Source organism: Sinocyclocheilus grahami, unplaced genomic scaffold (genome assembly GCF_001515645.1).
Source record: "Sinocyclocheilus grahami isolate Dianchi unplaced genomic scaffold, SAMN03320097.WGS_v1.1 scaffold2299.1, whole genome shotgun sequence".
NCBI lineage: Eukaryota > Metazoa > Chordata > Actinopteri > Cypriniformes > Cyprinidae > Sinocyclocheilus > Sinocyclocheilus grahami.
In genome coordinates, this window is record NW_015507478.1 from 30,459 (window position 1) to 44,176 (window position 13,718).

General features: G+C 36.6%; 1 protein-coding gene across 1 annotated transcript in view; it reads right to left on the reverse strand.

Annotated features, from left to right (window-relative positions):
- LOC107574655 (transmembrane protein 8B-like) overlaps positions 1-12,312 on the reverse strand; it is a 20,855-nt gene extending 8,543 nt beyond the window's left edge. Inside the window, exons 1-6 of the mRNA XM_016261093.1 lie at positions 12,303-12,312; positions 11,982-12,105; positions 10,974-11,116; positions 8,069-8,247; positions 7,400-7,546; positions 5,782-5,898 (exon numbers count right to left, since the gene is read on the reverse strand). Coding sequence (XP_016116579.1) covers positions 5,782-5,898; positions 7,400-7,546; positions 8,069-8,247; positions 10,974-11,116; positions 11,982-12,105; positions 12,303-12,312 — 720 coding nt within the window. The remainder of the gene's footprint in view (positions 1-5,781; positions 5,899-7,399; positions 7,547-8,068; positions 8,248-10,973; positions 11,117-11,981; positions 12,106-12,302) is intronic.
- Positions 12,313-13,718: the final 1,406 nt, after the last annotated feature.

The window sequence follows — 13,718 nt, forward strand, 5'->3', positions numbered from 1 at the left end:
ATGTTAGACCAGTTTATGTGTTTATGTAGGATGTTAGACCAGTTTATGTGTTTATGTAGGATGTTAGACCAGTTTATGTGTTTATGTAGGATGTTAGACCAGTTTATGTGTTTATGTAGTATGTTGGACTAGTTTAAGTGTTTATGTAGTTAATAAAACCTTACTTGTATCACACTTGACGTGTTCATTGTTTGCTCCTAACCGGAGTCACTAATCATGCAGATTTATGCTACAAGCTTTGTAGAATTGTACAGTAAGAAAGTTATTTCCCTTAACCAGGAAATTAATGTTCTTAGAATTGACAAGACAGTTGACCCTCAGAGGTCAACTAAATATCTACAGCGGATCTAAAATATTCATAATTAATTATAACTAATTATGGTTAATTATTCATATTTCCCATGAGCTGATTCGCTACAATGTCTACACTTCGTGTGTTAAAATGAGACGATTCGTGAGGACGCAATTTCAGCACTACTGTGAGTGTATTCTAACTTAATCACCTCTGATTGGCCACTGCGTTCCAGAAATCAACAGCTGAGTCTGTGATTGGCTACATTGCACAACGCTTTAAACACGTGTTATAAATAGAAACTCTGCCTAGCTTGCGTGTTAATAATTTTAATGTTAATGTTAGTAGTTCTTTTTGCTTTTGTGCAACAGATAAATAACAATTTATTGTGAGTGTATTCTAACTTAATCACCTCTGATTGGCCACTGCGTTCCAGAAATCAACAGCTATGTCTGTAATTGGCTACATTGCGCAACCCTTTAAACACGTGTTATAAATAGAAACTCTGCCTAGCTTGCGCATGTTAATCATGTTAATATTAGTTGTTCTTTTTTACTTTTGTGCAACAGATAAATAACAATTTATATGTTTTAGACATTTTATGCTTAGATAATTTCTATTTTGCGGGAGTCCCACAAATAATTTTATTCTCCCGCATCCCGCACACACACACAAGTCTCTTCCCACCCGCACCCGCACTCGCCCATCAAGAGTTGTCCTGCGCCGCACCCTGTTGCGTTGGGTCCCCCGGGTCCCGCAGGTCTCTAGTCTGGGGTTGCTTTGCAGCTTCAGGACCAGGAAGACTTACCATAATTGATGGAACCATGAATTCTGCACTTTATCAGAATATCCTGAAGGAGAATGCCCGGCCGTCAGTTTGTGACTTCAAGCTCAAGCGCACTTGGGTTATACAGCAGGACAATGATCCCAAACACACCAGCAAGTTCATCTCTGAATGGCTCAAGAAAAACAAAATTAAGGTTTTGGAGTGGCCAAGTCAAAGTCCGGACTTAAATCCGATTGAGATGCAGTGGCAAGACCTTAAACAGTCCATTCATGCTCGAAAACCCTCCAATGTGGCTGAATTAAAACAATTCTGCAAAGAAGAGTGGGCTAAAATTCCTCAACAGCGATGTGAAAGACTCATTGCCAGTTATCGCAAATGCTTGATTGCAGTTGTTGCTGCCAAGGGTGGCACAACCAGTTATTAGATTTAGGGGGCAATTACTTTTTCATGTAGGGCCAGGCAGGTTTGGACAGTTTTTTTTCCCCCTGTATTTTTCCCTGTTTTACTGTATATACAAAGTAGAATTTTACCCATACCTGATTCTGCACAGATTTTTTTTAAATGATGAAACAGATGTAAATTATATTTTTCTCTATCAGCTATCTTTTGTTCACAAGAAGTACTTAATCTTATTTCTGAATACAAATTTATGTCATTTGATACTTTATGCAGTATTACAGGCCTCCCAGACAAATTTCTTCAGTTAATGGGGAAATCGTAAATATTTCCTTTTAATTTTACATAATTTCTGTTTGAAATCTGTCAAAACACTTCCCAGATATTCATATGTCATCAGGTTACATGCATGAGTCATGGCTCAATGTACAGTATGAAACAGAGCCATGGGAGGTAACCACAGAAAGAAAAACAAAACTCTTTTAACACATTACTGCTGATGACCATAGAAAATTTGCAAAGGCCTCCTCCACATTCCAAAGCATCACAGAAAAAATGAAATATTTTATATCTGAGGAGAAAGAAACCTTATCCTGTATATGAAGCATGGTGACGTGTAATGAGATTTTTTTTTCAGCTTTGCTGCATCAGGGCCTGGCTGCACTAATGTTGTATCCGGAAATTCCACAGCAGAAGGTGTTGAATGACCCTGAATCTGAAACTCAGAAGGGTCATGCAACATGACAGTCCAAACGTAGCTGTATATCTACATCAAATACATTCCTATTATGGCTTTGTCAGAATGTTGACCTCCAATAAACTGCTGTGCCCTGATCAAAGTAGGCAATTTTAGGAAAACATCCCAAAACCCAATTAAAACACCAGTCAAAATACCTAACTGCTATGAGTAGTATGATCACAACAGAAAGCTTTACAGAAAATGTTCTGACATTGACCAGACTTTAGAAACGTTCATACAGAAATGCAGAGAATTCCAAAGGGTTCTTATTCTTCCCCTCACAACACTATGTTTTAAACATCATGTGCCTTTATTTGGTTTGTAGGCGATATCTCAAGCATAATTCTACTGTAAAAATAAAATGTGCATTGCTCTAGCAGGTGTAATTTGATTTTAAGTGTTAGAATTCAAATTGTGGCTGTTATTGGATATACCAAATGACTCACATCTCACTGTAAGGGAAAGAGAGAAGACCCATCCAGACAATATGTTGCTCTTTGTCTCTCAATAGAGAGCAACAGGAGTGTCCCATTAATTTTCCAAAGAAATAGATTTTTAACAATAACAAACCATTCAAGAAGGTGGACCTATCATGAATTAATATATATATATATATATATATATATGGGAGACGTTAGGGGGAGGGCAAGGGGGGGCAAATTATTGGGGCCCCCCCAAATTATTAGTCATGGAATCCCTGATGTCGGCGCTTAGCCAAGCGCTAAATACCCTCAACGTGTTTTTGCAGCGTTGAGCAATGTAATCAATCCCAGACATAACTGTTGATTTCTTGAACGCAATGGCCAATCAGAAACGTTTTGTCAGAATTCACTCACCGCTGAAAGCGCAGTTTTTAAGTGCAGTTTTGCACGCTCGTGAATCATCTCATGACTAAGTTTGATTGAGATGAATTAGAATGCACAATGAAAAAACATGATTTTTGAAAATTGTTAAAAAACGGAGTTATCTGTTTTTGCAAATGAAGTCTTCACACACACACACACACACACACGCATATATATAGAGAGATAGGTATTCTTCATTTAAAAAATAAATAAATGAAATTTAAAAAGTTTAATGAACACTGCAATATTTGTAAAAAAATAATAATAATAATTTAAATGCCTATGGAGAAAATTACTAGAAAAGAGTCACTTTTTACTTGCACTAATTTAAGCTTTCGTGTACATTCAGAATGCAGAGCCCAAAAACACAACAAGAGGATCACAGAAGATAATGATAAACTGCACTGTAAACAAATTGTGTGGATGTAGCATGACACAAGCTTGATAAATTGTAGCTTTTTCCTCAGTGCTAAAAAGGATGTGAGAATCACACAGTGGGACGCTTTGTACTGTGTTTGCGTAGGCTCGGGGAGCTTTGAAATAAAGGTGTCAACTGACATGTTTTAACTACAAAGCCATTATATGCCATGCAGATGATAGACGTATTTTTGACAGTCAATGTCACATTCAATGAATTTTAGACAGAATTAGAGTCATCTGTACTCTTGTCTTTCAATATGACATTCAGAAATGCAAGAAGATTTCAGCCTATTCATTTGTTTTGTCTGTAGTGCTTATATTAAAAGTGTTTGCAGTTCTGTGTTAATAATAGTTATTTAGGTTAACTAAAATTTGAACACCATTCTTTTGCATCACCAGTTGTCATAAATGTGCATCAAACATCAGGTTTGAGCATAGCAAATATGTAGCACATCAAAACCAAAATAAGAAAATACAAACGTGTCTTATTCTGTTCAGATGTGATTTTCCTCATTCTGTCTTATTAGAAGCATTATTAGTGCCTTCAGATGTGAGTATAGGTCACATGAGGAAGAAATTATCTCTGCTTGTCATAGTCTTGTTGAACGTTTGCTATTCTCTCTCATTATTTCTCTCACACAATACAGTATATCTTTGTAGCTGCAGTAGAAGTTCATTGGCTCCTCTTCTCTCTGCATGTATATATCCAGCAGCACATTCGACTCAAGGGAGGACATGCTTCTCACACTCAACTGTAATTTGCCAGAGGCTCTGGCAAAGACTTTTCCTTGTCCAACACCCATTATTTTTTTTATCATCTCACTTCAGGAAAGCAGTGTGGTCGCTTGAGGAATTAGCATAAAGTACAAGCTGCCTGGTAATGGAACAGCAAGGGCATCTCTTATACTGACAGAACAGAAAAACTTTTAATGCCACACCATGCTAATGCATAAATAAATGCAGCCTTGAACGAGGGGGCGCATGCTGGACCAGGTAACGTTAAATGCCTTCATAAATTATAGATATTGAAAAGGTGCTTTGTTGTCACTCAACAGCCAAAGAAAAAAATAGCACTGGCATTTAACTGCCGGATCCATCAGACTGAAAGAACAAGTTTCTTTTTGGAAACACAGGCACATTGCCTTATAATAGGATGTTTTCATTACATTTACAATCAAAACATTTATTTTATCCACTTACGAGACTGAAAAGCTTGTAAGAATATATCTTAAGCTATCTTAAACCAGTAAAAGTTGGTTTTGCTGGTCTGTTGGCTAGTTTTAAAATGATTTTGGGCCTAGTCAGGCTAAGAGACCAACTGGACCAGCTCAAGACAAGCTTAAAGCAGCTAAGACCAGCTTAAATCAGCGCGAAGAACACCTGGCTGTCTAGCTAAACCAGCTAAATAACTGCTTGTCCAGGCTGGAGGTCAGCTAAGCCAGCTGAAGACTAATTTAAATCGGTTAAAGGAACACTCCACTATTTTTGAAAATAGGCTCCTTTTCCAACGCCCATAGAGTTTAGACAGTTGAGTTTTACTGTTTTCGAATCCATTCAGCCGATCTCCGGGTCTGGCGGTAGCACTTTTAGCTGTAGCTTAGCATAGATCATTGAATCTGATTATACCGTTAGCATCTCACTTATTTAAAACTTGACTCTTCTGTAGTTACATTGTGTACTGAGACCGACGGAAAATGAAAAGTTGTGATTTTCTAGGCCGATATGGCTAGGAACTATACTCTCATTCCGGCGTAATAATCAAGGAACTTTGCTGCCGTACCATGGGTGATATTACGCAGCGCCTGTAAATAGGCTTATTGGAAATTACCTACCTGGGGACTATTTTTAGAGAAACTCTTTGGTCATTTTTGAGCGAGATGCTAACGGTAGGGCTGTGCAAAAAAAAGATTGTCAGCATCTCGTCAGTAAAGCCGCCTGCGATTTTTGAATGCGATTTTGTGTAACTTGTCAGTGAACTATGGCTCTGTGTAGTAAATGCCGCTCCATCTGAAAGCACGTGCTGGAGATTTACTAGGTCCAGCACACCAGCCTTTGCTGCTTTACACCAGGAGTTTCAGCAGGTGTAGGTTTAGAAGACAAAAACTAAGGTAACAATCATTTGTGACAAACAACACTGCCTCTATCTTGCAACCACAACTCCAACATCTGTTATTTTTTTTATGCTCTGAGCCATATAACTGAAATCCATGCTGGCATGTTTTATTGATATATTAAACATTTAATAAGGATGCATTACAGTCCTAAACACATGGAATCTATGCATGTGCACAATGCTACTTACCCAGGCGATGGCCATGATGCCTAAAGCGAAAAGACTGGGGCCCAGCAGGTTCCACAGGCCATGGCGGTCCAGCTGTAAGGCCATTGACAGAGCCATCGCCCCCAGCAAGTACAGCACCTGGTAGGAGAGCGGCAAAGAGGGAAAATATTAGTCCAAACATCGACAACTCATGTCTAGAGGCAATAGTGAGTCCCCATTCCAATTAGGACCATCTTGCATCTGCCACCCTCTCTCAAACAGACTAAGTAAAGAGTGCTGGTGCTAAAAATGTCTCTCTCACTCTCTTTCCTTCCCTCCTAAAGTCCAGAACAGTTGTGACATGGGTGATTTGATTAGTGTCTGCAAACTGCAGCACTCAGCAAAACACATGCAATTACCTAACGCATATAGAAGCGTTCTCCCTAGAGGAGAGCTATTTTTTCTTGGTCTTTCCATTAGATGCTTCCATCACAAACAGCAGTCCTCTCACTTTATTTTTCTGATTCTAAATTACTCAAACATAAAGTTAATCACATTCTTACTGTCTTTCTCCCTGTGTTCCTTTCCTTAAATCTCACTCTTTCCCTCAGCGGTTGAGCAACTGAAGACTGAACTACAGAGAGTATGCACACACCTGAAAGTGTCCACCTGTATTTACTCAGCTCCACAGCGAAATGTCACCATCATTATGACAGCACATGACAGACTGCTGACATTCGTATATTTACACTCTGTGTTAGCGCTTTACTGAGGTGGACAAAAAAATTCTGCTCTCTTGCACATCTTAGAAAGCTCTTTTCTTGGCAATAAAGTCCGTGAAAAACTACTGGCCTCCATGAATCACATCAAATGAATTTATAGAAATTGATGACACAAGAAATATAAAGCATTTCTGGGCCCCAGGGCCTTCGTATGTAATTTTAACTATCAGATTGTGCTTCTTATATACAGTGCAGTGGCCCTAAAAAGAGAATTTTGGGCACATACACTACTTTTCAAACGTTTGAGGTCAGTAATATTTGTAATGCTTTTGAAAGGAGTGCCTTATGCTCATCAAGGCTGCATTTCTTTAAAATAAAATACAGTAAATCAGTAATATTCTGAAATATTTTAAATAAGTTTTTCAATTTTAATATATTTTAAAACACAATTTATTCTTGTGATAGCAAAGCTGCATTTTCATTCATTTCATTGAATTTGGTACTCGAGAAACATTTATTATTACTACCAATGTTGAAAACAGTTGTGCTGCTTAATATTTTTCTAGAAACTGTGATACATTTTTTTTTCAGGATTCTTTAATGAATATAAAGTTCAAAAGAACAGTATTTAATTCAAATAGAAATCATTTATGACATTATATAATCCTTTACTGTCACTTTTTTACCTTGCTGAACAAAAGATTATTTTCATTTAAATTAATTGCTTTAAAAATCATACTCACCCTAAAGTTTTGAATGGTATAAGTTTCAGTATGGTTTGATTGTTTTTTTCTTTATTCAAAGCAAACACACTCATAAATTTTTTGAGCTCACTGAATATTATAGCCACACTTACAAAACATTTGGAAGCACAGAGTGAAGACTGTTTTCTTTTTTCTTTTCTTTTTTGCATGTGAGTTTGCATCTGTGATTTTTACCTGTTTGATAATGGATTTGAGTCTGGCCATGGCGATAACAGTGACCCATACAGACATGAGCGAGCCGAGGAAGTCACAGAACTGCAGCACGTCATACTCCATGATGCAGAAGACCACAATGCCTGGCTGGTCACAGGCATGATAAAACTGTTCAGGGGTGAAAGAAGAAAACAAAAGGTCAGAGGAGGCTTGAATAAAATATGACACTCTGACATGTCACTGGTCCTTAACTGTAATCTCCATACTTCAGCTGCCACTGATATGCTGAATTAGAACTCATGATGGGTTTCTGAGATAGTCAGCAGGTTGTCAAGCACTTATTGCGTTAATTAGGCGTATTTGTTCAAAACTGGAACAGAATGCAAATCTACTATACAATATAAATTATACAACAGTTAGTTCCAGTTCTTTCATATGACTGGTCCATTAAGTTGATTTACAAGTTACAACGGCTTTGAACATATCTCAGCAAGTCAAAATTTAGAGTTAGGATTATTCATTTTTATTATGTTTGAAACTATACATATCTTTATTTAATTTCAGGTGATTCATGAAGACTGATGAATATAGCCTGTTAATGTCAACATGCAACTAGCAACTGAAATGTTTATGCTATCCCCATTTTGGGTATATTTTTGATAGGTTTAAACCAGGCTGGTTCAAACTCACAGTGGAAAAGAACATGGTGAATATATAGACAGACGCCTCCAGCAGGTAATGACTGCGGATAGCGATGGTCACAGGTGGGATGAACATCAGGTTGCTGAGGCACAGAAGGAGAGTTGAGAGCAGCTGGAAGCCATATGAGTACGCCTCTGTGTTGTCCGTGCAACCCCAGCCATCCCAACCTAGAAAAGCACACACGCGTTACTAACCAAAATGGTCCTAAGCTGGACTCAAAATGGACCAGAAAGCTACAGTTTTAAGCATAAATCCTGAAAACTTCAGTCCCAGTTCACTGTAATTACATGGAAAAGAATGTGCAAAACATGTCTTCAAAATTTATTTTATGTTCTGCAGAAGAAAGTCATGTAAGTTTGGAATGACATGAATTTGAGCAAATGACAACCATTTCTTTCAAAGTAGGTACACTACTGTTCAAAAGTTTGGTGTCAGTAAGATTTGTATTTATTTATTTATTTTTTAAGTAAGGATTAAATTGATCAAAAGCGGTTAAAAAAAGATTTCTATTTCAAGTAAATGCTGTTAATTTGAACTTACTTTTCATTAAAGAATCCTGGGGGAAAAAATCATGCATGATGCTTTCCACAAAAATATGAAGGTGCACACCTGTTTTCAACATTGATAATAATAATAAAAGTTTTTTGAGCAGAAAATGAGCATATTATAATGATTTCTGAAGGATCATGTGACACTAAAGACTGGAGTAATGATGCTGAAAATTCAGCTTTGCCATTACAGGAATAAATTACATTTTAAAATATATTCAAACAGAAAACAGCTATTCTGAATGGTAATAATATTTCATAATATTACAGTTTTTACTGTATTGCAACCCCATGTTTTTGAAACGTAGTGTATGTACAATATACTCCTGTCCATATCCTCAAAGCAAACTAAGCAAGCAAAAAACAAAATAATAAAACACACATTGGAAATGCATGTAAAGCTAACAGAAAAAAACACATCACAGAAATATACATGTACTTTCTTCCTCGTTCACACACACATTCTGTTCCTCATCTGTCAGCTGTTGTAAACAGCTTCATAAATATAGATTGGATTCGGGTAGCCTACTGTTATATAAACACCATGAAGGAAATAGATGTACTGCACCTCTAACCTCTCATAGAAAAAGCTAGAAAACACACCACAAATCTCTCTGATTACGAAGCCTTAATTAGCCAAACCACAAACAAAAATCCTCAAAGGCATGTCGTGATTGAAGTCTCGCTGAGTGTCGACAAAGACGGTCAATTGAGCTTTACCAGACACTCGAGAACAGAGAAGAGCTTTGCATGCGTGCTGTATCAGAGCACTCAGCTGTTTGCCAGAAAACATTCATTAAAAGGGTAAATTTGTCTATGCTAATGACAAAAGAAACTATGGGTAGGAATCCAGGGGGAGAGAGGAAACGAGGCACCAGAGCTTTATAATGGCGCTGTAATTGAGAGGTTGTGATTAGCATATTTCTCAGGATCATCAAATGTCCTCTAATTAAAAACCACTTGATTTGTGATCTCACAGTTATACAGCAACATGATTGGCACATGTGTAACTGAAGCATTTAACATGCCAATTAACTTTGATTGGCATCTGACAGCAGAGGAGAAAGATAATAAATGGAATTATAAAATATTACTGTGATTATCATCATATTAACCGCAAGGGTGATAACATCCTGGGGAGGGAGGATAGACTTGTTCACTTAGTTAAATGACTCAGAATTCCTGCTCCTTTATTTTCCTGAAAGATAAAGTTTCAAGGAGTTTTCAAGCACACGCGTCACATTATAAGTGTAGGAACCAAAATTGTCCTGCACGCCACTTCTAGGACTACTGGGGGATTTCGGCGCCACTTTTGATTTGTGACGCATAATTACATCTAATATTTCTAATATGGCAAGTGCATGAGTTGATTCTTGGCTAAACAAAACAAAACCAAACAAATTGGAATTGTAGCATTATGAAGAAAATGCACTACCTTTCAAAAGTTTTAGGTCAGTAAGATCGATTGATTGATTGATTTTTATTTTTTATTTTCTTCCGCAAGAACACAGTAAAACAAAAAAAAACATTTATAATGTTACAAAAGATTTCTATTTAGAATAAATAGAACAAATAAATATACATTTTGAACAACACTAATAATAAGACATTTTTCTTGAGCACTAAATCGGCATATTGGTATGATTTCTGAAGAACTGGAGTAATGGCTGCTAACAATTCAGCCTAGAATAAATTACAATTTAAAATGTATATAAAAAAAACAATACACAAATAAGTTTAATTGTAATAATTTTTCTCAGTATTTCTGATCAAATGAATGCTGCCTTATAGCTTAAAAACCTTTTTAAAAAATCATGAAAATATTATCCAGTATATGTGAACTGATTCTTAAATTCTTCGGCCTTTAAAATCTGGAATATGAAACCTGTATTTAGTACACACATTAGAAAATTCAAAGACAATGCATTTTATTGTTCTTCTTAACCCTTAAACAGGCAATGTGCACCACATGATACATATTCTTTAGTTTCTTGTAGGAGACACGAGGAAGATTTTTTTCATCCAATCCTGCTATCATTATCATAGTTGAGGTTGTTTGGAGTATGGGGGTCACATGACTTGGTTCAAATTTTCTGTGCTTGTTTTGTCAGTTTGACCTAAAGCCAACATGTACGCCAACATGTACTCATAAAATCCAAAATATCTCAAATATTACAAAAATGATATGTTTTACTTAAGTCCAGATGATATAAAAAGTGTCATGAAATTATTTTTTGCTGATCATTTTCCACTCTTGCCTGTTTTAGGGTTAAAAATATGACTAAGTTACATCAATAATTTTACAAAAGAGAACACATGGGTTAAGAAAGGCTTTGGGTGCTCACCTGCTTTACACTCGCATGCAGCATACAGGTAGTTGTTGGTCCGCAGGAGTTTGCACTGGCCATAGGTGCCACAGTCATTGATGCAGGGGGTCAGGAAAGAGCGAAGGTACACCTCAGCGGTTACATTAGTACACATCTCAAACCTGTACAAAAAAATGGAGATGACCAAAAAAAGTGAAAAGTCGAATATAAGCTTTTAGGAAAACTACCAAGAATGAACAGTATGAAATTTCTTTGAACATTCTGAGAATTCTGAAAATGCAGTTACAATAAATGGGGATTGAAGCTTTCAGGGTTGCAAAAGCTTTCAAGCTTTGTGTGAGAAACAGCCCAAAATTAGAGATGTTATCCTCTGTGTTTCTCACACACAGCTATAGCATGGCTTCACAAGAATTATAGTTCACAAGTTGCATAGATCACTTTTACGATATTTTTATGGTGCTTTTGTGTCCTTTTCTTGAAGTTGAACTTCTCAGTCATTGTACTTTCATAGAAAATACAAAGCAGCACAGTCTTGTAAATAACTCCTTTTGTGTTTAGTGGAAGAAAGAAAATGTTTGGAAGAACACGAGGGTGAGTAAATGATAACAGAACCTGCATTCAGGAGAGCTCTTCCTTTAAGATAATATGAGAATATAAGTCGAAACTGATGTTATAATCTGTATGGTAGTGTAAAGATACATACTGTACAGCCTCAGTGTGCAATTTTGAATGAAGATATCAAACTTAACATGAACTCTCACTGTCAGAATTCATTTTCATTTTGAATGAGATAAAGTAAGGTTACGAGAGTCTAGGTTAACATAAAAGTGAATTGTTTCACAAGTACTGAATTTCAGAGCAGCAAATCGGAAACATCCCACAGTTCACATGCTGCTACTACTGCATTTGCTAAATGTTGAAGAAGGTAAATACATGGAGTGCTATGAATATTTTACATCCTTTTCTCAGCAACTGCAGTCTGATAATTTAGTGCAGAAACGCAAACAGAAAGACAAATATGCTCACCCGTGTTCAGTGGCACACAGGGATCGCAGGCTCAGATACCACGTGCCCGTTTGCGGGTAGGGAATCCTCAGCTTGGTGATATTTGCGGTGGTGTTAATGGACAGATGAAATCCTGAAACTGATTCTGATAAAGAAAGAGCAGAAACAGGTAAAGGAGAAGACTAAACTTAGTGCCACCATTAGCTATGACTGAACTCACAATTATTATTGGGAGCATTCTAAAGAAAACCCTGATAAGTGCATATCTGAGTGATGTGCTCAACCATAAAATGGACCATAAAAGAAAATCCATGTGGTAGAAGCAAGTTTACCACATCTCACCTGCAACCATGCGATGCAATTTATGTTGCATTTGCATAGAAATGGCGACATCTTTCTTTGTTTCACCTGAATTGTTTCCAAAAAAGGCACTTCATTGTTTTTATTGCCATGATTTTGGATCAAAGCCCTAGGGAACGTTAGTTGTCTTCATGAACATTACAACAAAGGGCATTGGCCCAAAGCAATTTAAAAGACAAACGGAAATCAATTTAAACATTGTCTGTCCCTAAAAAATTTTTCTTCACTGTAAATCCACTGCAAAAATTATGGTAACAGTTTTTCAATACAGTTTTTCACCAAAAAACATGACACTAAAATAATGTAATGAACATTAACAAAACAACATAACATTTAACATTAAACACAATATGGTACATAACTGATAACAAATATATATATATATATATATATATATATATATATATAGAGACTGACGTGTTGTCGTGAAGGGACAGCGGCATCCCATGATTCAGGCAGCCAAAGATCGTAATATTCTCTCCTCTCACTGAAGACTGGAGGGGGGAAAAAAATAGGTTTGAATCCTGTTAAAGATAAGTGAACATCAAAGTTAATTAACAAGTTACTTTGAAACAGAGACAGTGGGTGACACAAAGCGGGTCAAACAAGGGTTTGGCAGGCAAAGGAGAAGGCTGTGATATAACTGTTGGAGATGTGATAATTTCATAGAAATATCAAAGGAAAAGAGGTTCTTTGTAGATGAGCGAAAGACCAATCATCTCCCACAGCAAGCCCCTTATCCACAGACATCTGAAAATAAAGACGTTCGCTCTTGTCTTTCACCCCATTCATAAATAATACAGAGAGGCCTGATGAATAAGCGAGTCCAGGACATGAGGCAAATTAGTGATCGCTCGCACATGCACAAATTGTGGGAGAGAGAGGGGAAAATAACACTTTGAAGGAAAGTATCATGTTCTCTGACTAATCAGAGTTATTCATTACATTTTATGACAGCAAGCAGTCGTATAGCAATGATAGGCAAATAAATCAATAACATGTCATTTTCTTGGTGCTATCTGAACCCTAAAGAAACCATATACATACATGCCCTCTGCATGGGGGCTCCAAAAACTCAACCTTTACTCTTTAATCTGGACCTCAAGAAAAAATAGTGCTCAAGAGTCTGAAAGTTTCAAATGTATTACAGAGTGATCTTAAAAGCATAGTGCAATGTAAACAGTTGTTTTCATATTTAAAGGTGAAGTGAATAATTTTAGGGTTCACCAAACAGACTTGTAGAAACAAACAAACTTGTAGAAACAGGTGGTATTTATTTATTAACTTGTTTACATATAATAATAAATATTATTATATTTATATATAATCTGTATATACATACACATACACTGCATGGTCAAAAAAGTCACCATCTAGATTTAAGTAAGCAAATATGTT